Source organism: Sorex araneus, chromosome X (assembly GCF_027595985.1).
Source record: "Sorex araneus isolate mSorAra2 chromosome X, mSorAra2.pri, whole genome shotgun sequence".
Lineage (NCBI taxonomy): Eukaryota > Metazoa > Chordata > Mammalia > Eulipotyphla > Soricidae > Sorex > Sorex araneus.
Window position 1 is genome coordinate 112958758 of NC_073313.1, and position 25032 is coordinate 112983789.

At 39.1% G+C, this 25032-nt stretch overlaps 1 protein-coding gene across 2 annotated transcripts in view; it reads left to right on the top strand.

The window, feature by feature from the left end:
• The window catches only part of HTR2C (5-hydroxytryptamine receptor 2C), a 260479-nt gene extending 245544 nt beyond the window's left edge, over nucleotides 1-14935 (top strand). The window contains exon 6 of one of the 2 annotated variants that reach the window (XM_004614477.2): nucleotides 11512-14935. In XM_004614477.2, the coding sequence (XP_004614534.1) occupies nucleotides 11512-12353 (842 nt within the window). In that variant the 3' untranslated portion in view covers nucleotides 12354-14935. The remainder of the gene's footprint in view (nucleotides 1-11511) is intronic. The other variant, XM_055122720.1, reaches the window with a different exon arrangement.
• The last annotated feature ends 10097 nt before the right edge of the window (nucleotides 14936-25032 follow it).

The following is a 25032-nucleotide window of genomic DNA, read 5'->3' on the forward strand; positions in this document are numbered from 1 at the left end:
ATTGGGTAGCATATGCTGAGATGGTCATTTTCTAGTATCTCATTCTCTAGGCCATTCAAGATAATCAGGCACCGCCTAGGCCATCCTTGTGACATTTTATATCCATGGTTCATTTTTTTAAGGGCTATACTCCTAATCTTTCCCTGTCTATCCCCCCCCTTTTCCCTATCATGCTAATTCATGAACTAGCTTCTGATTTCCTGTTCACACTTTCTCCCTTAGGCCCGCTTCCCTCATTACTCCATCTTGCCTTACCTACTTTTGAATTTGATGTCCTTGATTGATTTCCCATGAATTCCTCTGTCCTACTCTAATGAAAGCTAAAACAGACAAACAAAAACCCTCCAGGCCTTTGACTTGATTCTTCATTGCTGAAAATTCTGATTGCAATAGCATCATGCTAATTAATTTGCAAAAACATCAGAAATATTCTCTCTCTTTATCACTTCAGAACTGCTATAGTATTGATTGTGTTTATCTTCTGGTTATTTTGTTTGTTCTTGTTGTTTTGTTTTTCTGATATTAGTTCCTTGATATTTTTCTATAAGTGCCTATGTTTGAGGGACGATGTATCCTTGAGATAAGGAACTCCTCACTCCGTTGATCACTTTGTGGTCCTCTTTGATATCACTGAAAGTAGTCACTTAATAAAAAGCAGCTCATAAAAATAGATACCTCTGATTGTTTAAAAACAGTCTATTTGACACAGAAAATTGCAGTTAGGGAGTAAGCAGCTATATATTGTATCCCAGATTGCTCTCGATCCCCAAGGAGGATCTTAAAAGATACATATGAGGAAGTACAGGCCCGTTATTGATCAGCTCTTTGGCAGGTAAGGGAGAATGGTCATTAGTCATGTTCACAGGTTTTGATTCCAGATTTTGTGACATTTCAAAAGTTGCTCAAAAGTTGTTTGCTATATATTCTCTGTTCTCCTGTACATGGGTCAAGGACCACAGCAATCAGAGCTGTTTCCTACGAAAGAACTCAGAAGAGAGGAAACTATCTCAGTTCAATGATATTTGGTAGATATTTTAGCATGGTTAGACATACAGCAGTGCACACCGAGTAAGCAGATATATTGACTGTGATTCTACTACAGCTCTCAGGACAATTTACAAGGTAAGAAAAGAGGGTAAGGAAGTTTTAGGGTTTAGACTCCAAACAAAAGTCTTGCTGTTTGAAAATAATCCCAATAGGGGCCAATGAGATAGTACAGACTCAAGTTATAATCCTGGCACCCCCTTCGGTTCCTGGGCACAAAACCAGGAGTAAGCGCTGAGCACAACTATCTTGGAACAAAAAAAAAGGAAGAAAATAATTTTCTTAATCTCTGCTGGGATTTTTTGATGTTGCCCAATCTGTTCCAGGAAGTTTCTTTTATAATCTCTCTTTCGTATTAACATTTATTATTCATCTTCAAAATCTATTTCCTATCTCCTTGACTCTACCAAGACTGTTCTCTCTGTAATCACCAGCTCCTAATTTCCCAAGAAAAAAAAATGTTTCATGGTCTGGGTCCCACTGGGACATTTGACATTGTTGAGGATGGGTGTTTGAGAAACATTCTCTCCATTTGCTTGTTCTGATAAATTTCCTTCATGCTGAATTATTACCATATTACTGACATACTCTGCCAATTTGTTGCTGGTAGTTTTTATCTGATCTTACCCATGAAATGTCAAAAGAAATCTCTTTTTTAAAAAAACTTTTTACTAGTGAATCACCATGAGGTGCAGTTATAGACTTACAAATTTTCGTGCTTGCGTTTCAGTCATACAATGACCAAGTACCTATCCCTCCAACAGTGCCCATTTTCCATCACCAATGGTTCCACCATCCCATCCACCATCACCATCCCATCCCCTCCACCCCATCCCACCTCTGTGGCAGGGCATTCCCTTTTGCTCTCTCTCTCTCTTTTTGGGTGTTGTGGTTTGAAACAGAGGTATTAAATGGCCATAATGTTCAGTCTATAGTCTACTTTCAGCCCACACCTCCCATCTGGAGCGGGCCCTCCTAGCACCTTTACTTGATGTTCCCTTCTCTATCTGAGCTGCCTTTTCCCACAGCATGTGAGGCTAGGTTCTAAGCTGTGGAGTAATATTCCTTGTCCTTATTTCTACTATTCTTGGGCGTTAGTCTCCCATTCTGTTATGATATATTCCACAGATGAGTGCAATATTTCTATGTCTGCCCCTCTCTTTCCAACTCATTTCACGTAACATGAAACTTCCCATGTTGATCCACCTATATGCAAATTTCATGACTTCATCTTTTCTAACAGCTTCGTAGTATTCCATTGTGTAGATATACCAAAGTTTCTTTAACCAGTCATCTGTTCTCGGGCACTCAGGTTTTTTCCACATTCTGGATATTGTAAACAGTGCTGCAATAAACATATAAGTGCAGACGTCATTTTTATTATATATTTTGCATCTCCGGGCTATATTCCCAGAAGTAGTATTGCTGGGTCAAATGGGAGCTCAATTTCTAATATTTTGAGAATTGTCCATACTGCTTTCCAAAAGGGCTGAACCAGCCGGTATTCCCACCAGCAGTGAAGGAGAATCCTTTTCTCCCCTCATCCGCACCAACACTGGTTGCTTTTGTCAAAAAAACTTTTTCAAACTGGGTTTATGCAAGCATTTACAATAACAAATATGCAAAAAATGCTGTTTAAATTCTTTATCTCTTTAAATTTCCTATCTTCCTTCCCTTCTTTATTCTTATTGGTGTTGATGTGTTGACTCAGGGTTACACATATGCCTGTCTGTTGGGCATGCACATTTTTTAGCTATGGTGTTTGCTAGGGATTGCACATTAGATTATGGCGCATTTATACTTGGCTGTGGTGTTACTAAGGCTTATACCCCTTTAGTTGTGATGCTTGTACACCTGCTCACCAGGATTCAAACTCTTAGTGGAGGCACACACAAAGTAGTGCTCAACAGGTATAGCTATAGTGCTCACACACATGCTTGCAGGATGTCACACATTCTGGCCCTGCCCTGACACTTGCACCTATTTATAGTTGAGGCAATAGCAGAGTCACACTCCATTTTTTGATTTTTATAAATTTGACTGATGTGTGGTCAGAAATTATTTGTACTAACAAAAATCACAGAAAGCAGAGCCACCAATTTCAAACAATAGAGCATCTCAGATCATGTTTCACACATGTGAGGCATCAGGGATTTGAATTTGCAGCTATAGGTTTGCAAGGCAGGTGGTCTAAGCAGCTTTGCTAGTTCTTGAGATTTATCAAATGCTGTTGGACCAAGTTATCTTGCATGGCTCTCCCAGAGAGGCGGAGGAATGGAACCCAGGTGGGCCGTGTGCAAGGCAAACGTTCTATCTGCTAGGGATATTAACATATTAATTACAAAACTGAACAGATAATCCAGACAAAAAATCAATGAGAAAACAATGCCATTAAATGAAATAATCAAACCTAGCCTTAATCAAAATATATAGAAACTTCTATTCCACAAAAATGAATAGAAATTTTCTCAAGTGCTCATGTAATAAATTAAAATAGAGATTAGATGTCAGGTCATAAAGTAAATCAATTAACTGATGAATATTGAAGTCATATTAAGTAACTTTCCTAACTACAGTCTCACAATGGAGACATTACTGGTGCCCGCTCAAGCAAATTGATGAGCAAAGAGATGACAGTGACAGTGACAGTTTGACTAACAGGTGATAGCAAAACACCACTACCAATTATAAGATATGTAGAGGAGAAAGCAATTTTCCTTCCATACTTTTGGATTCTTCACTGATATACTATTGTGGTAGAAGACAGATAGACAGGTGTAAAATAAACAGAAGTGTGATAATATGTATACTGCTCTCCCTATACATGGTGAGAGGAGTGGAACTGGATCCCATAAATCTTGCTGAATAGCAGTAAGATCTGGTAAAAGAATTTACTAAGAGAAAGAATTTAAATGAGGTCAAGTAAGTTTAAGTTTATTAAAGAAAGACTGATCATGTCAACACAATGGAGGACTCAAGAGGGATAAGGAGAGAGGGGGTGGGGGAGAGAGAGACCCTCTTTGGTAAGATTTGGGAGTCAGTTTTATTATGTGTTTTTAGACTTCTTAGACTGGAAGTTTTTGATTGTATAAATTAGTCAGTTACAGGAAGTGGGTGAGCAGGAGATGCATAGCCCATTTGAGAAAGTAGTGAATTGTATATCTGAGCTAATTATGAGAAAAGAGATGTATATAAATATTTCAAACCAATCCTGGGAAAAGAGTGGCTGGGCCAGATCTGGAAATTGAGTGGGAGTACTGAATGACACTGAGATATATAATATTTCAGGCACAACTGATTGTGCTAGCAGGGAATATTTCAGTGTGCCAGGCATTTTCAATATGGGGATTAGGTTGGGAATTTCCTCATGGGGCCAATGCTAGAAAATGCTAGACATGGAAAAGACCAAGAAATAATGAGTAGCTCAACAAAATGGCCTGATTCATCAATGACCTCACTTAAATATCATGTTTTGCTAAAGACTAAGGAAATTGCATGTGGGTATGCCAGTAATGAGAAGTTACTTGGAAAAACTTCGTAAATCAGGGTATTGCTACTACGAATATTTAAGTTGTTGTTTTCTCCATTGGTAAGAACTTCTAGAGATTTGGTCATCTTCTAGTTCCTTGTATTTGTTCCTTTGTAGTGGAGTACCTTTACAAATAGAGATCTTCCTTATAAATGTAAATGTGTCTTAGAACAGGTAAGTTCTACTGATTTCTGGTTTTCCTATGTATATTGTTTTTCAAAATCAAATGATCAGATTAAATAGTCTTATACTCAAAAAATATTTTGGGATGAACAAATTTACTTACATACAGATGAATCACACTTTCAAAGATGTTAAAATACATAAGAAACGTTTATCTAATAATTGCTGTGAAATTCTATATAATAATTAATTCTTGGAAGAAACCTGATCTGTGTTGCTTGAATTCAAGGTTTTAGGAAATGATGTGAATATTCATATAAAATCCTTAAACTTACTCACTTTCTTTGAATTAAAATAACCATTCAAAATTATTTTATGGTTTTAATGAAATTAGATTGAGATAATATTGGGAAATGATAATGCAGGGAAAGGGTTAACTATAAATCACAAAATAAGTGATAGGTAATAGTAGTAGTACTACTAGTAGTAGTAGGAGCAGCAACAGCAACAACAACAACCACAAGCAGCAGTTACAGCTATCTTCATGGTGGTAGTAGTAATACAAACAACAGTCTTGTTTTACTGCTACTAGAAAGTCAATTAAAGGAGAGGCCGATAATGGGTCAAGAAGAGCTTCACTAACAACCAACCAGCAGGTTGGAAGATGGCAGACTCATGTCCTCAAAATAGCTATCTTACCTGCACAATTACAAGAAAGGGTTTCTATAAGAAAAGAAAAGTGGAGATAGGGTGGGCTGCAGACCAGTTGGTGCCAGACTAAACAATAAAACTCCACTGTGGGCTGGAACCCGGAAGCACTCTCCACTTAATCTACAAACTTAAACAAAGTCTGGGCTAGACTTTTAAGGAAGGACAAGATAAACATGGGTATTATTCTCTCTAGATTCTTGACTAAGAACAGCTGTCATTGCTAGTAAGATCTGTGGGCCAGTTAAAGTAGTAGGGGTAGTACTAGTGGTGGTGTTGTGGTGGTGATTATAGTAATCATTGTAGTCTTAATAATACTGAGTAATTTCAATGGAAACGTTATGACTAATTGAATTTAATGTTTTCAGAATGCTTAAGACTCTACATGTTAATTGAAGAAATTTCTCTCTCTGTGTTTAAGTATTTAACTAATAATCAGTTTTTAGGTTTTTTTCACAACTAAATGAGATAATGCATGAAAATATTTGATTGTTTATTGGTTGTAATAGTAGTGATATTTTCAGCAGAATAGGAATTATAGCTTACCTTGAGTTCCTGAGAAATAGAGTAACTGAAATTAATTTCAGAAAATAGTGGTCCTTGCTAATAATCTGGCATGTGTCCACATTCCAAAATGAGAGTGTGATAAATTAAAGCACTCAGTAAAAAGTAATTATAGCATTATAGCGGGGCTGGAGCTATAACACAGCGGGTAGGGCGTTTGCCTTACACTCGGCCAACCCGGGTTTGATTCCCAGCATCCCATACGGTCCCCTGAGCACAGCGAGGAGTTAATTCCTGAGTGCATGAGCCAGGAATAACCCCTGTGCATTGCCGGGTGTGACCCAAAAAGTCCCCCAAAAGTAATTATAGCAAGTGTTATTATTTATATCTGGTTTTACTAACATTAGTTCATTTTCACTTTTAAATCTTTGTCAAAACAAGGATTTAAAAAATATCGAAGATTGATCCATTATACTTGCTAAATTTACTTGGATTTTCCTGGGGTTAACTCACTTTAGTGAAGGATGTACCTTTCAAAATTTTTATAAGAATGAATGAATGACATAATGTATCCAAAGTAGTTTGTTGTTATATTTGTGTTGTTTATATTTGCCCTGACATTATAATAGCACTTCAATTTCTATGGGTTGACATATTTAAAGTACCAAAAGTATTTTACCCATTTGATCATTTGATGAATTTAATTTTTCATGTCTTAAATAACTTTTCTCTTAATTTAGAAAAGCAATTTTCAAACAATTTGGTATAAGAAACTCTTTATGCTCCCTAAAATATTGAATACCCCAAAGAAATGTTGTTTATGTGGATTCTATTTACAACACTTATTGCATCTAAAACTAAAACTGAGGGGCCAGTGTGCTTGCCTTGCATGCTGCTGAACTTGGTTCAATCCCTGACAACCCATATTGTCACCCATACCCTAAGTCCCACTAGAAATGATCCTTGAGAAAAGATGAGAAGTCCTGAGCACTGCTGGTTCTGACAACAAAAACCCTAAAATTGAGAAATGTTTAAATTATTGACAAGTCATTCATTTTATTCAATCATTGATGTGGTGGTACTGGGTACCAAACTTAGGGTCATTGAGTGTATCTTCAGCTCCATGCCATTTTATTTCAAAGAACAGTAAATTGAACCCATGTAATGTTAAGCAATATCATTTTACAAAAACTATATTTTGAAAAGCAATTCAGAAAGAGAAGCATTGTCTTACAGCTTAACAATCTCACTTACAGTTAGTTTTATGGAAAGATAATTGAATTCTCAATAAGTATCTTCACTGAACTTGTTTTGAAAATTGCTCTGGTTAAAATGTATAAATGTAGGGCAGTTTAAAAGTCCATTAACTAGAAAAAGGAAATATAGAAAATGGTGTGTACGTTCATTGCAGCATTGTTCACAAGAGCCAGAATCTGGAAACAATCCGAGTGCCAAGAACAGATGACTGGTTAAAGAAACTGTGGTACATCTACACAATGGAATACTATGAAGACTTTAGGAAAGATGAAGTCTTGAAATTTGCGTATAAGTGGGTGGTCATGGGGAGTATCATGCTAAGTGAAATAAATAAGAAAGAGAGGGACAGACATAGAATGACTGCACTCATTTGTGGAATATAAAGTATCATAATATGAGACTAACAACAAAGGACAGGGCCAGGAAGTAGAGACAGGGCCAGGAAGATTGCTCCACAGCTGGAAGACCGCCTTATTAGCAGGGGGAGAATGCAGCTTGGATAAAGAAGGGATCACTAAGTCAATGATGGTTGGAGGGATCCCTTGGGATGGGAAATGTGTGCTGAAACTACTTAAACCGCCAAACATGATTGGCTACTATAAAGGACAACTATAAACTACTATAAAGGACCAAACGTGATGGCCTCTCATTATCTATATCGCAAACAATAATTCCCATAGTAGAGATAGAGTACGAAGGAAACTGTTTGCCATAGAGGCAGGGGGAGGGGTGAAACTGGGGAGAGGTGTGGTAGGGATACCGTGGACATTGGTGGTAGAAAATGTACACTGGTGGAGGGATGGGTGTTTATTCTATCATTGCATGACTGTAACTCAAACATGAAAGCTTTGTAAGTGCAGCTCACAGTTATTCAATATATATAAATAATTTTTAAAGAGTTTCACGTGTGTGTCCCCAAAGTCCTTGAGCATAGTTTGAGAACTGTTGACATGAATTTTTAATTTTTCTAAGTGTTGAATAAGATAATCCATGTAAAATATATTGTTACTAATGTTGTTTCAGTTTCTAATGTTTTTATTAATAACTTGATATTGGCAAAAAGTTTATTTGTTCCTTGGTTTATTGATCGCATTCACAGTTTCTGAAAAAAAGTAAATGAATGTTGGACTAAATTTGGTAAAGTGGGTCAACTACTTCCCACTACAGAAATATTTGCATCATAGAGCTCTTAATCAAACTGAGAGTATATTTTTCATCTATAATGTTAGTAATATGTATATGTCAGTGCCTGGCACATTAGATTAAAAAGTGTAGCTTGTCGGGGGAAGAATGCTGGAGCAATAGTAAAGTGGGCAGGAGGCTTGCCTTCTAAGATGCCAACCCAGGTTCAATCCCTGGCATCCTATATGTTCCCCCATGCACCGCCAGGAATAATTCCTGAGTATAGATTCAGGAGTAACCCTTGAGTATGCCCATAAAAACACAAAAATTGTTTAGTTTTAAAATTACTCTTTACTCAATGTGCATAACATTTACAAATAAATGTCAGGGAGAAAACTCCTCATATATCCAATAATTGCTTCATCTCATCTGGTAGAACCATTCCACAACCTTTTTTTTTTTGACAAGGCCAAATTTTAAGATAAGGAGTCTCTTTGGAAAAACAGTAGGATGGAAGGAGTATGGTGACACTACCCTAGAACTGACTTCTGGTCAATGAGTGAGGACCTTCAGGAATATTAGGAGTAGTGCAGTATTTCTTGTGGAGAACCGAATCTTCACTACAGCATTTGTTTCCTCGGTATAGGTACCTCTTAACCCCATAGGATTCCTCCAATTGATTTCAAATTTCCTAGGCTAAGTCTCTAGCTTCAGACTGTATTTCCAACATTATTGAATTGTGGGAGACAGTGTGGGGAGGGCGGGGGACTGTAATTATAAAGGAGAAGCTCTTCTTTCTCTTTTTGAGTACCTTCTGTGCAACCCTTTCTTATGATAACAATGGATTTATTTCTGAGCTTTGGGTTCTTTTTAGTATTACATGCAGAATTCCATATAAAACTCCAGGTATGCATGAAGATAGTTTATTATACAATTTAAGTGTGTGTATGTGAAGGGGGTTTCTATCCCCTTCTCCAAAGACCGGGTCACTCTACTAGTGAACAGTATCACTCATTTTGTTCCCCAGATGTACTGCTTAAATATCTCCAGTGTCAATTAGCCTAATATGTCCCTTCACAGTTGCCTGTCCAGAACATCTCTTCTGTGTATGAGGTTTGCAGCTGGAACCCTACAACCTGTGTCTTCCTTGCTCAGCTAGTCTCTCAAGAGCCATAATCAGTGACTTGCTCTCCCCTCACTTTCCCTAATTCCCCAATCATGGCCATATATGTATACTTAAAAGTACAATATTAAGTTCTCCAGGCTTCAACTTTTTACAGCCACAACAAAGAACAAATTCACAATAATATTTTAATTTCATTTACAACTTATGACCTACTTACAGACCTCTTCAAGATCTGTCACAGTGATTTCTGAACATTTCTGTTTCTTAGTTATGCTGAGGCACAAGATGACCTTCAACTCTCACCTATTTTTTGATATTTTGTTCCTGTTTATTAATCGAAGTGATATCCTAGAGTACTAACCCTCAGTATTCTTGAAAAATAAAAATGTGAAGAAATAAATACACAGAGACTTTATCTCAACTCTGTCATTTCACTGTCTCTTGACCATGAAATAATGCTTCTTATGCTTAAAATTTCACAAATATTTTAAGTCAGTCATTTCCATTTTGATGGAATTATATCAAATTACTTACATGCAATCCCATCAATGGCCAAGATCCAGAGGCTATAAAACAAAGCTCCCGGAAGCACATGGCCACATTTTCAGCCATGCAACCTCTTATAGTCTAGCCCACTGATATACCTAAAGCAGCACATATGTGTTTGGTTTTAACATACTTGCTTGTATTCTTTTAAATACATTCTCAGTCCCTCTTAGAGAGCCCAGCAAGCTACTTAGAGTATCCCGCCTGCACAACAAATCCTAGCAAGGTCCCAGTGGCATATTCAATATGCCAAATAAAGTAACAATAATGGGTCTCATTCCCCTGACCCTGAAAGGGCCTCCAATATGGCACCATTTGGAAGAACATGTAGGGAGAGGCTGCTAAAATCTCAGGGCTGGGACGAATGAAGACAGTACTGGCTCCCACTCGAGCAAATCAGTGAACAACAGGATGACAGTGATACAGTGACAGTGATACAGTGATTTCCATTTTGACTGTTTGCTTTGCACGCTGCCGACCCAGGTTTGATTCCTCCATCCCTCTCGGAGAGCCCAGCAAGCTACCTAGAGTATCTTGCCCAGACTTCAGAGCCGGGCAAGATACCCGTGGCGTAATTGATATGCCAAAAACAGCAACAAGTCTCACAATGGAGGCGTTACTGGTGCCCACTCGAGCAAATCGATGAGCAACAGGATGACAGTGATACAGTGATAATCTTCACTGTCATTGATATATCTAGTGTCTGAAACACATTTGAGAATTTTAGCATCCTCACAATATCTAGTAACTCAGAGTTCCTATTCCCTGCCCCCAAAGGGCTTACAAACTCAGATAAGAGGTTTTCTCTTTTTGACCTGTTTTCTTGGTAAAAGGGAAGGGGGAGTTAAAAATGGATCTTCTCAGCTTAAAAATCATCTCAAACTCAACCCAAACAAACTTGACAGTATTACTCTTATAATGGTAGGCAACATCATTGTGGATTTTGAAGAAGATATGTTAAGTATGACTCCATGGCCTTGTTAATGTCATTCAGTAGAGATTTAAATGGCCTCCCTCCCCCAACACATATTTATTAAATGCATTCTATGAGCCTACACAGTTGTAGGAACTGTAAAGGAAACAAAATGGGGGACTGGAGAGATAGTACAGTTGGTATGCTACTTGCCTTGGACACAGACCACCTAAATTGGATCCATGGCATGGGATTTAGTCCCTGAGCCCTGCCGATAGTGATTCCTGATCACTGAACCAGGAGTAAGCCCCAAGCAGTCAGGTGTTGCCCTGGACAACCAAAACAATAACATAAACACAACTTACTCTTATAAACAACTGTATCTAACATTGCTTAGCTCATAGTGTGAATGCCATGCCTAAACAAGAATTCGATAGAAGGCATTTCCACATTAAAAAAAATACTTGTTTTCTGATATTCTATTCTTTTAAATGATTGTGATACTGTGAATAGCTTTCAATAAATGATAGTTCTCTGTTTTCTTTGACAAAATGTAATTGAATATATGCCATTATATAAATCTGCGCAATCATTTGATGTTGTGTAGTGTTGAGCTTTTTTCTTTTTTTGTCTCTTCAGGTATTTCCATTCCTATCCCAGTCATAGGGCTGAGAAATGAAGAGAAAGTGTTCGCCAACAATACCACCTGTGTGCTGAATGACCCTAATTTCGTTCTTGTTGGGTCCTTCGTGGCTTTCTTCATCCCGCTGACGATCATGGTAATCACCTACTTCCTGACCATCTACGTTCTTCGAAGGCAAGCTCGACTGTTGCTCCTGGGCCGCGATGAGGAAGCAGCAGACATACAGCTGGATTTCCTGAAGTGCCTGAAGTGCTGCAAGAGGAATGACATGGATGAAGAGAATGCCGCAAATCCTAATGAAGATGCTATCCCTTGCCGCCACCTTAGAAAGAAGAAAGAGAAACGTCCAAGAGGCACCATGCAAGCTATCAATAATGAACGAAAAGCATCGAAAGTCCTTGGCATTGTTTTCTTTGTGTTTCTGATCATGTGGTGCCCGTTCTTTATTACCAATATCCTGTCGGTTCTCTGTGGGAAGTCCTGTAATCAAAAGCTGATTGAAAAGCTTCTGAATGTGTTTGTTTGGATTGGCTATGTTTGTTCAGGAATTAACCCTCTGGTGTACACTCTTTTTAACAAAATTTACCGCAGGGCTTTCTCCAACTATTTACGCTGCAATTATAAACCAGAGAAAAAGCCCCCTGTTAGACAGATCCCTAGAGTTGCAGCCACTGCTTTGTCTGGGAGAGAGCTTAATGTTCACATTTATCGTCATACCAATGAACCTGTGATTAAGAAAGCTAATGACAATGAGCCTGGTATAGAAATGCAAGTTGAGAATTTGGAACTACCAGTTAATCCTTCCAATGTGGTTAGTGAAAGGATTAGCAGTGTTTAAGAAAGTGAAGCACAGCCTTTTCCTACAGTGAAGCTAGAAATGTAGGAAAAAGTTCCCTAAACTTCCTGTAGGTCATAACTACTGTAAATACTGCTGTCTGAAAAAAAAGGTTTTTATATATAGCTTTGCAACACTGTAGTTTACAATCATCCATAAAATAGTGAGATTTAGAGTTCTATATTTACTGTTTATAAGAGATTGAGTATAATTTATTTTGATTCTTTAATATATAAGAGTTAGCGCCCCCTCTCTCCCTCTTTCTCTCTCCTCTTTCCCTCCTCCCTATTTCTTTTGTGCATAAGGAAATGTTGATATTCATCTCAGGTGGCATTTGCAGAAGACCAGAATGATGCACATGACATTGGTTATTTCATGTCGTCTTACCACACCAAGACGACAGATTCAGTGGAAACATTTTCCAGATTAACAGTAAATATACACTTTAAAGTCTTGCTCTGCTCATCTATACACAAACACAGTAAGATAGGTTCTGCATTCTGATACCCTATTGCACCAATTAGTGAATCAGAGGCAGAACTTAGCTTTGTTGTCACATTTAGGGGCAAAATTTGACATTGTCAGAATGTTGTGTTGGTATTTTACTGCAATGTCTGTCCCCAAACATAGTGGTATTTTATCATAGCAGCTGGTTAACCAGGACTACAGAAGTGGAAGGATGATACGAGATATACACACCAGTAGCTTTTCACTTCTTAAGGACAATGTTCAAATTCTGATTATGACAAGCAAACTGGAATTAGTGTTTTCATTCTGGTCCTTAGTAAATATCTAATTCCATAATAAAACTGGGAAAATGAGATCCCAGAGTAATTTCCCAATCCAGGATTCAATACCAATTGAGTTTTGATCTTGGGATCCTGGAAATTCGTGTGCTACACACAAAGTGAAATTAGCATTTGAGCCTTATTAAAATATTTTCTTAATTATGGTACCTCTATCTATAGGACCTAATTTTAGCAGTCCGTTTTTGAGTAAAACTTGCGCTGGAAGCAAGAAGATGATAAAAATCATGGAAGTTTTACTCGATTAAGGACTACAAAATAAGGTCCTTAGAATGTAAAAAAAAAAGTAATTTAAAAACAAGCTGTTACTGGACTCTGGAAATAACAGAAATACAGAGTTTCCATTGGAATTTTAAACAAAAATTATCTCATTTTTAGATCCTTCCAGACTCTCTAGTGCAGGAAAAGGCTGCAGCTAATTTGTGGAAGTGACAAGCTCTTCATTGTACTGCAGATATATAACAGAAGTTTAAATCCGTATTAAAATATATTGTCGTGTTACAATAAGTGTTGGCCATTGTTTCATTTGTGGGCCTGCTACAATAAGAACTCATATCCATTTTACCTTGAAAGGTTTTCAAGCATTGTTAAAGTAAAAACATTAAGTCTATGCTGTTTGCAGAGTATACAAGTATTTCTAGTAACTATTTCCAGGTGTTTCCATTTCACAAAACTGTGGCTCAATTTCTGAAGAACTCATGATGCTATTTCTTATACCTGACAGTTACTTATTCACCTTAGAGTGTGCCTCTCAGTTCTGGAAACCGGTGAAGGCAGAATCTGAATTTCTAAGCCCTCTGATGTGTGTCCTAAACACACAGCATAGATAAGCAGTCTGCCACAGAGGCAGTGGGAAGGCTAGTATTCAAGAAATGCAGTCTCTACTTGATTTGCAACACTGCCAAATATCAGTCAGTTGCTTGAGCATGCCCAAATAAAACAGGAAAGTCTTAATACCTGTTAGGTCATTTGAACTGCATGTTAAACAATTATCGAATGAGATCATCTAATTCTTCCTGAAATGAAAATGTCTGAAGAAACATAGCATGCGATGAGCATGAGTTCAGCACATATAGGTAGTGACATGCATGTACACCCTGTATGTTGCATGAATCTCTTGATTTTCATTATGCAGGGCAAAGTAGGTGATATGAAAAGGACTGAAAAGAATTTTCAGCAGTTCTTTTAAAGACAACACATTCAGATCTGAAGTGCAGTCAGTATGAGAGAAAAATGAAAACATCTGGTCTCTTAACTATCAGGGCAAGCTCATAGCACATGTTTTACAAAGAAATAAAATATAAACCACGGATTTTCAAAAGCACTAGCAATAAGTTGAATGATAAAAGCTTAGAGCACATTTGTTAATACTTCTTATGTCATCAAGTATTAGTACTTAATAGTACCCAATAAAGTATCCTGAAATTGTGTGCTATTCATATATTCTGTGAAGTTTGGTATGAAACACATATACACATTTGGATATAAATCTTACGGTTTAATGTTAAATCTGCAAACTTTTATAAATGTTTTAAAAAGTCCTTGTGACAAATGTAACTGTGGTGAATTTACTGTCAAAAATCATTTTGATGTATTATTATATGTATAAGTGTATGAGACATGTGCAACAGACTGCCTTATATTATTTCCTGTTAATCTCCTCTGTCAAATGGTACTTTTGTGAGTTGTCACAAATATTCTTATTCCTAGTTATTGTGTGTTATTCACCCCAAGTTTTGTGATACTTCCTATTAATTTATTAAACGTATTAAATGTTGGCTAACATGTAATGTGATTTTTTTCCCCTCCATCTTTTGAGGGGGGAATATAGGACTTCATTTAATTTTCTTTAAAAAATGAATTGAATCATAAAATAATTTTACAAAGACTAGCACGGCACAACTTAAAAAATAATTACTCTGATTAAGTCTGTGGATAGTCAAAAACTGCAACTCCAGAAGAAACATAGTGAAGACATAAGAATAACAGTAATGACACTGATTCCTCATGAGCATAATAACAACAGCAGTCCAAAATCTTCCTCTCCTTCTTACCAGACAAGGGTCTGGGTGACTCACATGTTCTCTTTGCTATAGGTGCCATTATCATTTGTGATTGTCAGATTGAAAACTCCCAAGGATAGAAATAACTTGATTTTATCGCCAGTAGTTATTATCTACATTTAACATATAATATATGTATAAAATATCTATATATAAACATATAAAATATGTAAATATATATATTAGTATCACTATTTGTGGGTATTTATTACATTATTCGACATTTTATTTATTTATTTTTTTAAATTTATTTTATTGAATCACCAAGTGGAAAGTTACAATGTTCTCAGGCTTATATCTCAGTTATACAATGCTCAAACACCCATCCCTTCACCAGTGCCCATATTCCACCGCCAATGAAAACAAAAACAAAACAAAAACAAAAAAAAACCAGTATACATCCCACCCCTCACCCCCCAAACCCCCCACCCCATGCGTGACCGATAATTTCACTTCCTTTTCTCTTTACCTTGATTACATTCCAGATTTCATCACACAACTCACTATTGTTGTTGGAGTTTCAAAACAGACTCACTATTTTTGTTGGAATTTATCCCCCAAGAATACAGCTCTATTAACAAGGAAATATTTGATAATAAGTTTTCCACTGATGAAAATGAAGAGATAAAATGTCGCGCGGCCGCAGTAGCGGCCGCGCGGTTTACAATTTCTGTGTTCTAGTAATTAAGTCCGCGGATATTTAAGTTGGAAAATGAATCATTTCCCTGCCTGGAACAGCATGTAGCAAAAGCTTAGTTCACAGTCTCCATACATGGTTGCAAACACTTGCTGGAACCCCAAATCCTAAAGCTGCCTCTGGTTCCCGCTCGTTCCACATCCACCGGCTGTGCAGAGGCATGGGCACCCGGGTCGAAACTCGGCCAGAGCCCGTGCTCCAGCCCGGGCCGAGACCGCCCCGGTATCCCGCGGCTGTTTCAAGTTCAAAGCACTTTCTTTTTTTTCGCGCCAAAAGTTCATACCTGCTCAAAGGACCCACAAAATGTCGGACACCACGCCTTCTCCCGGAGGGGAGAGAGACCAAGAAGGAAGGATATTTCCTCCATTAGCCGGCGTGGGGCAAAAGCTTAGTTCACAGTCTCCATACATGGTTGCAAGCTCTTGCTGGAACCCCAAATCCTAAAGCTGTCTCTGGTTCCTGCTCATTCCACATCCACCGGCTGTGCAGAGGCATGGGCACCCAGGTCGAAACTCGGCCAGAGCCCGGGCTCCAGCCCGGGCTGAGACCCTATTTGACATTTTAAAGTGACCATTACAACTCCTGGACTACAACAACTTCAGGCTTTCAATATGGATCACATTCACTAACTTTTTTGAATACCTATGCAATTATCATTGTCATCATACTAAACAAAGTTTACCTTTGGAGCTATGAATGACAAAATATATTGACTATGCTCTGACTTGCCTTTCCATTTCTTCACCTTCTTTTCCCTTTTCTCCCTATAACTTCCTTGGACATTTTTCACCTTTTCCTTCCGCTTTCTTCCCCTTCTCTCTCTTCCCTTCTCCTGTCTGCCCCCTCCCTCCTTATTTTTCCTCCCCTCCAATTCCCTTTCCTCCACTCCCCTTCCCTTCCCCATCTGGTTCTTTTCCTCCCCTTTCTTTCCCTTCCCCATGAGGTTCCTTTCCTTCCCTCCACTTCCCATCCTGTTTCCATTCTGTTCCCTTCCCTTTCCTTCTTCCCTTCCTTTCCTCCTTTGATGGGGCCACCCAAACAGGGGTGATGGATCCTGTGGGCCACTCCCAGTTATACTTGGCCAGAGGTCATGGTGGTCCCTGGGTTTTGAAGTGTTGGGATTCACCCTTTCCATGTTCAAGGGCCACAGGTTGATGCTTGGAGGCTATCAGAGAGAAACTGGTTGATGCTCAGGGGCCAATGCAGTGCTGTATATTGAACTTGGATCTCATGCATGCAAAGCATATGCCCCAACCCCTGTTTTATCTTCCCAGCATATTTGACTTTTCTTTAAAAATGCATCACTGTATCACTGTCACTGTCATCCCCTTGCTCATCAATTTGCTCGAGCGGGCACCAGTAACGTCTCCATTGTGAGACTTGTTACTGTTTTTGGCGAATCGAATACACCACGGGTAGCTTGCCAGGCTCTGCTCTGCAGGCGGGATACTCTTAGTAGCTTTCCGGGCTCTCTGAGAGGGATGGAGGAATTGAACCTGGGTTGACCACGTGCAAGGCAAACCCCCTACCTGCTTTGCTATCAATGACTAAAATAGTTGCATCCTGACAAACTAATTTCTAATTCCTGGCACCACATCTGGTCCCCCACGTACCCTCAGGAGTCACTTAATGGGCAAAGAACCAAGAATAAACCCTGAGCACTGCAAAGTGTGGCACAACACCTTCTCCCTCTCTAACAATGATCTCAAAAAGAAGCACAGGCAGAGTTTATCACTATTCCTCATCAATTTTACACATCTCAAAATCTATATACCAGCAGAAAGATGCTTATAGGTGTGAACAACAAAATATGTCTTATGCTTGCCAGATTCTCATGGAATATTTGACTCTAGACTACATTTTAATATTTGTTCCAAGTTGGTGAAAGAGTGCCAGATATCTCTCCTTCGATTATCCTAAGGCAGATGCATGACTGTATACAACAGTGTAAATGTTCGTAAAACTATAAATTCATGATTTTTATGAAAAAGAGGCAACTCCAAAAAGAGGCATATAAGTAGTACTGAGAGATACCTCAAAGAGATGAGGGCAAGCTTTACATGCAAGACACCTCGATTCAATCCCCAGGACTATCTGGTCACCATGTACAATTACTGAGCACTGCCAGGTGTGGCCCAAAACTGAAATAGAGGTGAGAGGTTTTCTGTAAACAGATACCCCAGAGCATGGGGAATAAACCATTCAGCTCAAAAATGGAATACCCATAACAAATATGATAGTTTAGGGGTAAATAATTGGCTTCTATTTCACCAGCTGGGTGAAAATCACTTCGGTAAAAATCAAGGCAAGTGCAGGTGAACAAAACCTATGTTTGACCTGTGACTTCTATTATTAGGCATGTTCTCAATTCAAGAGTTTGCCATGAATCTTAGATTTAAGGATCAATTTTCAGGGGAAAAATAAACTCCAAAGTTTCAGTAGCTTACCAAAGCAAACAGCTCCTTTTGTGCTCACACTCCATGTCCAATATGGGTTGCCAGGAAATTTCTACATATTGTAGTTTCAAAAAAAAAACAAACGCTGGTAAACACTTAATCTTCATTTGTGTTCCCATGTAATAAAAGGAAGGGAAAATAGCGAACCTATTTTATCACTAAAGTTAATCTTACCTTTAATATAGTACAAATCCTATTTATATCTTTACAGTTTACCCATAGTATTATTTCTATCCTTAACTTTATCTGTAAAACTATCATTCCCACCAAGATCCTGCATAAAAAGTGGAGTTAAGAAGCAAGTACAAATGATTTCAATGCCTGCATTGCATGTAGGAGAACGAGGTTTGATACCCAGAATTGTGTGTTCTCCAAGTCCCCCAGGAGTGACTAAACTCCAAGCACTGCTAGCTTTGGTATAAAAATAAAAACAAACATTTAAAAAAATCTTTAGACATAATTTTATCTTGCCATTAAGTTTATTATTAATTCTAGCACTAAATTATTTCTCTAAACTCCTAATTGTGATCTTGCCATTCTGCAAACTGTACTACTACTGCAACCTATATTCATAGCCTTATGAACCGCAATATTCCTCCTCCTACTAACCCCCCACTATGGTTAACTCAAAACCTTCTTCTAACCTTAAACATATATTCAAGTTTTAGTAATAATTGCCTGAATTAACTGTGGAAAATTATTTTACTATGAACTTTAAAAGCAGGATAGGAAGACACAAAAAATACTACATGATGAATCCTCTTTTTACATTTGTTTATTAATTAATTAATTAATTAATTTTTGGGTTGGTGGCCTTACCTGGCGATTTTCAGAAGTTCTTCCTGGCTCTGTACTCAGGAATTACTTCTGACAGTGCACACGGTACCATATGGGATGATGGCAATCGAACCCCAGTTGGTCACATGCAAAGCAAGCGCCCTACACACTGAACTCTCTCCAGCTCCTTAGCTTTCTCTTTTATCTTGCCTTTACACCCCAAATTTTCAATCAGAATACTCCAGATTAACTACTTTGAAACCATTAATTTTATCATAATTTTCATCCACTAACAAAGTATAAAACACAGGCGTATTTTGTGTTGAAGGGTTGATGTATTTAAGAACTTCCATTTTGGCGGCTGAAAGGATTGGACAGTAGGTAAGACACTTGCCTTGCACATGATTAATCCTGGTTCAATTCTGGTCACTCCATATGGTTCCCTGAGTACCAACAGCAATAACCCCTGAGCACAGAGCCATGTGCAAGCCCTGAACACAGTCAGATGTGACACAATATCCAAAAATGGATTTGTTCTTCTATTAAAAATCTACCTACACAGAAAATTTAAAGAACATATGTGTTTTTCCCCCTAAGTGGGCACCCCAGCCCCCGGTGCCCACACACCCCACAAGGCCCCAGGACCCAATCTCAACCCAGCGTCCAGTGGGCAGGAACCTCCCCCTCCAGACACTGAGGCAGACCCGACGCTTCCTGCTTCCTCATCCAGGTGCACCGGCCCCCCTCACTGTTCACCCCAGCCCTCAGTGGCCGCGTCCCCATGTGGCCCCAGGACCCGATCTCAACCCAGCATTCAGCGGGAAAGGACCTTCATCCAGGTTTGCCAGCACAGTCATTCTGGACTAGAGAGGGCTTGGCTTTATGGTAGTAGGCGTGGCTTCCGCTGCAGTGGACGTGGTCTCCAGGGGCAGCGGCGCAGTTATTTTCCCCTGTTTTAGTATACCTGACAGAAAACTCAATCCCCATTACCTAACTTTGAGGAGATCTCCCCAGCTACCTCAAACACAAAAGGCAAAGAAGCCACTAGCCCTCTTCAATTGCATGAAAATATCAAAACCTCACAAAGAGAGAAAAGCTCTAGTGAACTGGAAAGTCCCACCTCCATACAACTGTGACAGCATAAAGAAACAGCGCAAATCCCCACAGCAAGGAGACCATGAAGAAAAGAGCCCAGAAACCTCAGCAGGGGTTTCTTACAAATATGATCTCTCTGATAAAAAATTCAGAGAAGAAATTCTGAGAATATTAATTGAACTTAAATAAATGGTAGAGCAGTCAGCGAAGAAATTACGGGAAGAAATGAGAGCAGAAATAAAAAAGCTGTATTCAGAAGTGGGACTCGAGCGATAGCACAGCGGTAGGGCGTTCGCCTTTTATGCGGCAGACCCGTGTTCGATTCCTCCGCCCCTCTCGGAGAGCCTGGCAAGCTACCGAGATTATCGCGCCGGCACGGCAGAGCCTGGCAAGCTACCCGTGGCCTATTGGATATGCCAAAAAAAGTAACAATAAGTCTCACAATGAGAGATGTTACTGGTGCCAGCTCGAACAAATCCATGAGCAACAGGATGACAGTGACAGTGACAGTGACATTCAGAAATCTCACGAATAAAAGACTCTGTAGACAAAATAAAAAACATAGTGGGAGCCCTCAGCAGTAGAATGGCTACATCTGAAGATAGAATTAGTGAGATTGAAGATGAGCAGCAGAAAGCACACAGGCTACAACAAACAACTGGAAAAGACCTCAAAATAGCTCTAGGGATTTAGGGGATTTAGATCAGAGATTTAGGGGATGATTCCAAGAGGAAAAACATAAGAATCATTGGAGTTCCAGAAGGACAGGGAGGCAACCCTAATGAGAAAGCCACAGTTAAAAAAATTGCTGAAAAGTTTGCAGAGCTGGATAATGCAGATGTCCAGATCTAGGAGCACGAAGGGTGCCAGCTTAAAGAGACCCTAGTAAAAAGATTCCAAGACATATCATAGTCAGAATGATGGATACAACAGCTAGGGAAACAATACTGCAAGCAGCGAAATTAAAAAAAGAAATCACACACAAAGGAGCACCCCTTAGATTCACAGCAGACTTATCAGAGGAAACACTCCAAGCCAGAAGACAATGGTGGGATATAATGGAAAAACTAAATGAAATGACCGTCTCACCATGAATACACTATTCGGCTAAACTCTCACTCAAACTCAAAGGAATCATACACAATTTCATGGATAAACAACAGCTTAGGAAATTCATAGACTCAAAACCAAACTTAAAAGAAGGACTAAAGGGGCTCCTGTAAGAAAAGGAAAACCCCTACAAGCACAACAAACCCCTACAGAAAGATGGCACAAAACTCCATGACAAAAATCTCTCTCAACGTCAATGGTCTAAATGCATCCATCAAGAGACACAGAGTGGCAAAATGAATTCAGAAACTGAACCCAGCATTCTGCTGCCTTCAAGAAACACATCTGAATGGTCAGAGCAAACACAAACTCAAAATCAAAAGATGGAAAACAATCCTTCAAGCAAACAACTCCCTCAAAAAAGCCGGGGTGGCCATACTAGTATCGGACAACATAGATTTCAGGTTCAAAAAGATTATAAGGGACAGCGAAGTCCATTTCTTATTAATCAAGTCATACATACAGCAGGAAGAACTCACACTCCTTAACATATATGCATCTAATGAGGGACCAACTAAATACCTAAAACAACTGCTACAGATTTTAGAGAGGACATTGCTAGCAACACAATAGTAGTTGGAGACTCCAACACTGCCTTATCACCTCTGGATAGATCAACAAGATTAAAACTCAGCAAGGAAATACTGGCCTTGAAGGAAGAAATAGAAGAGAGAGGGCTAATACATCTATACAGGGCTTTGCATCCCCATCAAAAAGAATACACATTCTTTTCCAGTGCACACGGAACATTCTCCAAAATAGATCACTCGCTGGGCCACAAAGCATACCTCCATAGAATCAGGAAGATAGACATTGTATCAGCTATCTTTTCAGACCATGACACACTGAAGATAGAAGTTAATCATGCACAGACGCAGAGAACCAAACCATACACTTGGAAATTAAACAACTCAATGTTGAACAATAAGTAGGTCAGGGAGGAAATCGAGGAAGAAATCAAAATGTACCTGGAAATAAATGAGAATGAAGAAACGAGCTACCAGAACATGTGGGACACAACTGAAGCTGTGTTAAGGGGAAATTTATAGTTCTGCAAGCATATCTCAAGAAAGAAGAAAGTGCCCACATAAATAACCTGACCTCACAGCTCAAGACCTTATAAAAGGACCAACAAAAGGAGCCTAAATCAGGCAGAAGGAAAGAAATAATAAGACTTAGGGCAGAAATCAATGATATGGTAACCCAAAAAACAATCTGAAAGATCAATGAATCAAAGAGCTGGTTCTCTGAGAAAATAAATAGGATTGATAAACGACTAGCAAAACTCACAAAAGAAGAGAGAGAGAATTCTAATAAACCGAATCAGAAATGAAAGGGGAGACATCACAACAGAAACCAAAGAAATTCAAAAGATCATCAGAGACTACTTCGAAAGTCTGTACACCACAAAACAAGAGAATCTAGAAGAAATGGATAAATTCCTGGATTCTTATAGCATCCCAAGGCTGAACCAAGATGATTTGGAATACTTGAATATACCAATTACTATCAAGAAAATTGAAACTGTAATCAAAAGTCTCCCCAGAAACAAAAGTCCAGGTTCAGGTGGATTTACTGGCAAATTCTTCCAAACACTCAAAGAGGATCTATTTCCAGTTCATTTCAAGCTTTTCCAGGAAATAGAGGAAACAGAAACACTCTCAAATAGTTTCTATGAGGCACATATCACCCTAATACCAAAAGAAAACAGAGACCACAAAAAAGAAAACTACAGGCCAATATCCTTAATGAACACGGATGCAAAGATCCTCAACAAAATATTAGCAAATAGAACTCAACAACTCATCAAAAAGATCATACACCACGACCAAGTAGGATTCATCCTGGTATGCAAGGATGGTTCAACATTCAGAAGTCAATTAACATAATCCACCATATCAACAAAAGAAAAGAAAAACCATAGGATCATATCAGTAGATGCAGAGAAAGCATTTTACAAGATCCAGCACCCGTTCATGATGAAAACGCCCACCAAATTGGAAATAGAAAGGAACTTCCTCAATATATTCAAAGCCATGGACCACAAGCATATAGCAAGCATTATACTTAGTGGGGAAAAACTAAGGGTCTCCCCTCTAAGATCAGGGACAATGCAAGAATGCCCACTCTCATCACTTCTGCTCAAAAAGCAACCCCATTCACAATTATGCCTCAGAAGATCAAGTACCTATGAATCAACTTAACTAAGGAGGTGAAGAACCTGTACAGGGGACATTACAAAACATTACTTCATGCTAACACCCACGAATAGTAGAAATAAGTACCAGGAGGTTGTCACCATGGCTTGGAGGCTGGTCTCTCATTCTGGGCAACTCAGAGAAGGGAACACCAAGTAAAATGTGGTTGGAGGTCATGTGGGGGAAAGATGATGTGGACCGAATATAGACTAGAGACTGAACACAATGGCCACTCAACACCTTTATTGCAAACCACAACACCTAATCAGAGAGAGAGAACAAAAGGGAATACCCTGCCATAGTGGCAGTGTGGGGTGGGGGGAGACGGGACTGGGGAGGGGTGGAGGGATGTTGGGTTTACTGGTGGCGGAGAATGGGCACTGGTGAAGGAATGGGTTATCAAACTTTGTAAGGGAGAAACATGAGCACAAAAATGTATAAATCTGTAACTGTACCTTCAGGTTGACTCACTAATTAAAAATAAACTATTAATTTAAAAAAAAACATTACTTCATGAAATAAAAGAGGATACAAGGAAATGGAAACACATCCCCTGTTCAAGGATTGAAAGAATTAACATTGTTAAAATGTCAATACTTCCCAAAGCATTATACAGATTCAGTGCGATCCCTATAAGGATACCCATGACATTCTTCAAGGAAGTGGACCAAATACTCCTAAAATTCATATGGAACACCCGACCTTTTCCCAGGTAATCAGGAGACTCCCAGCCACGCCTCCCGAGTGCGCCCCTGGTTCCCACGCGGCCGCCGGGACTTGGGACCCTTGCCGCCGCCACTTCCCGCGTCCCACCGCCCTGGCTTTCCTGGGACCATTGTCCCAGGAGCCCCTGCTAGGAAGAAACGGGGGCGTGGCCTGAAAGGGGCGTGGCCTAAAAGGGGCGTGGCCTCCTGCCAGAGCGGCCGCCGCTAACGCGGCCGCAGTTATTATCTCCTACCTTAGCACATTAGGTATGGTCTTCTTCCTTTGAAAATAAGTTTAACACATCTCATACACTTATGCGAACTAGCCTATTAGCTCTAAGTTTAGAAAAATTATCAGTGAATAAGAGAAGCTTAGCAAAGCTTTTGTAAAGACAACTTAGCCTTAAGTCTTCATTAAAGCCCCAACATCAATCACAAAGAAAAGGCTGAGTGTAAGGAAGACTTCTAGAATAGGAATAAAGCTGCCATCAGAAATAGCACAAACAGAGCCCCTCCTTCTCTCAGCAAGAGGTAGGAGGAATAAACACCTACAAAGTTCCAATCCTATACTTCCATAACAATATGAAGAAGCAGCGAAAATCCCCTCCACGAAGAGAGGGAGAAGAAAAGATACTAGAAACCTCAAAAGAGGCTCCCAACATCTACGACCTCTCAGATAAACAATTCAGAGAGGAAATCTGGAGGAGAGTCGACCTACTCCAAGCAAATATGGAACAGACATCCAATAAATTAAGGGAGGAGATGAATCAAGCGCT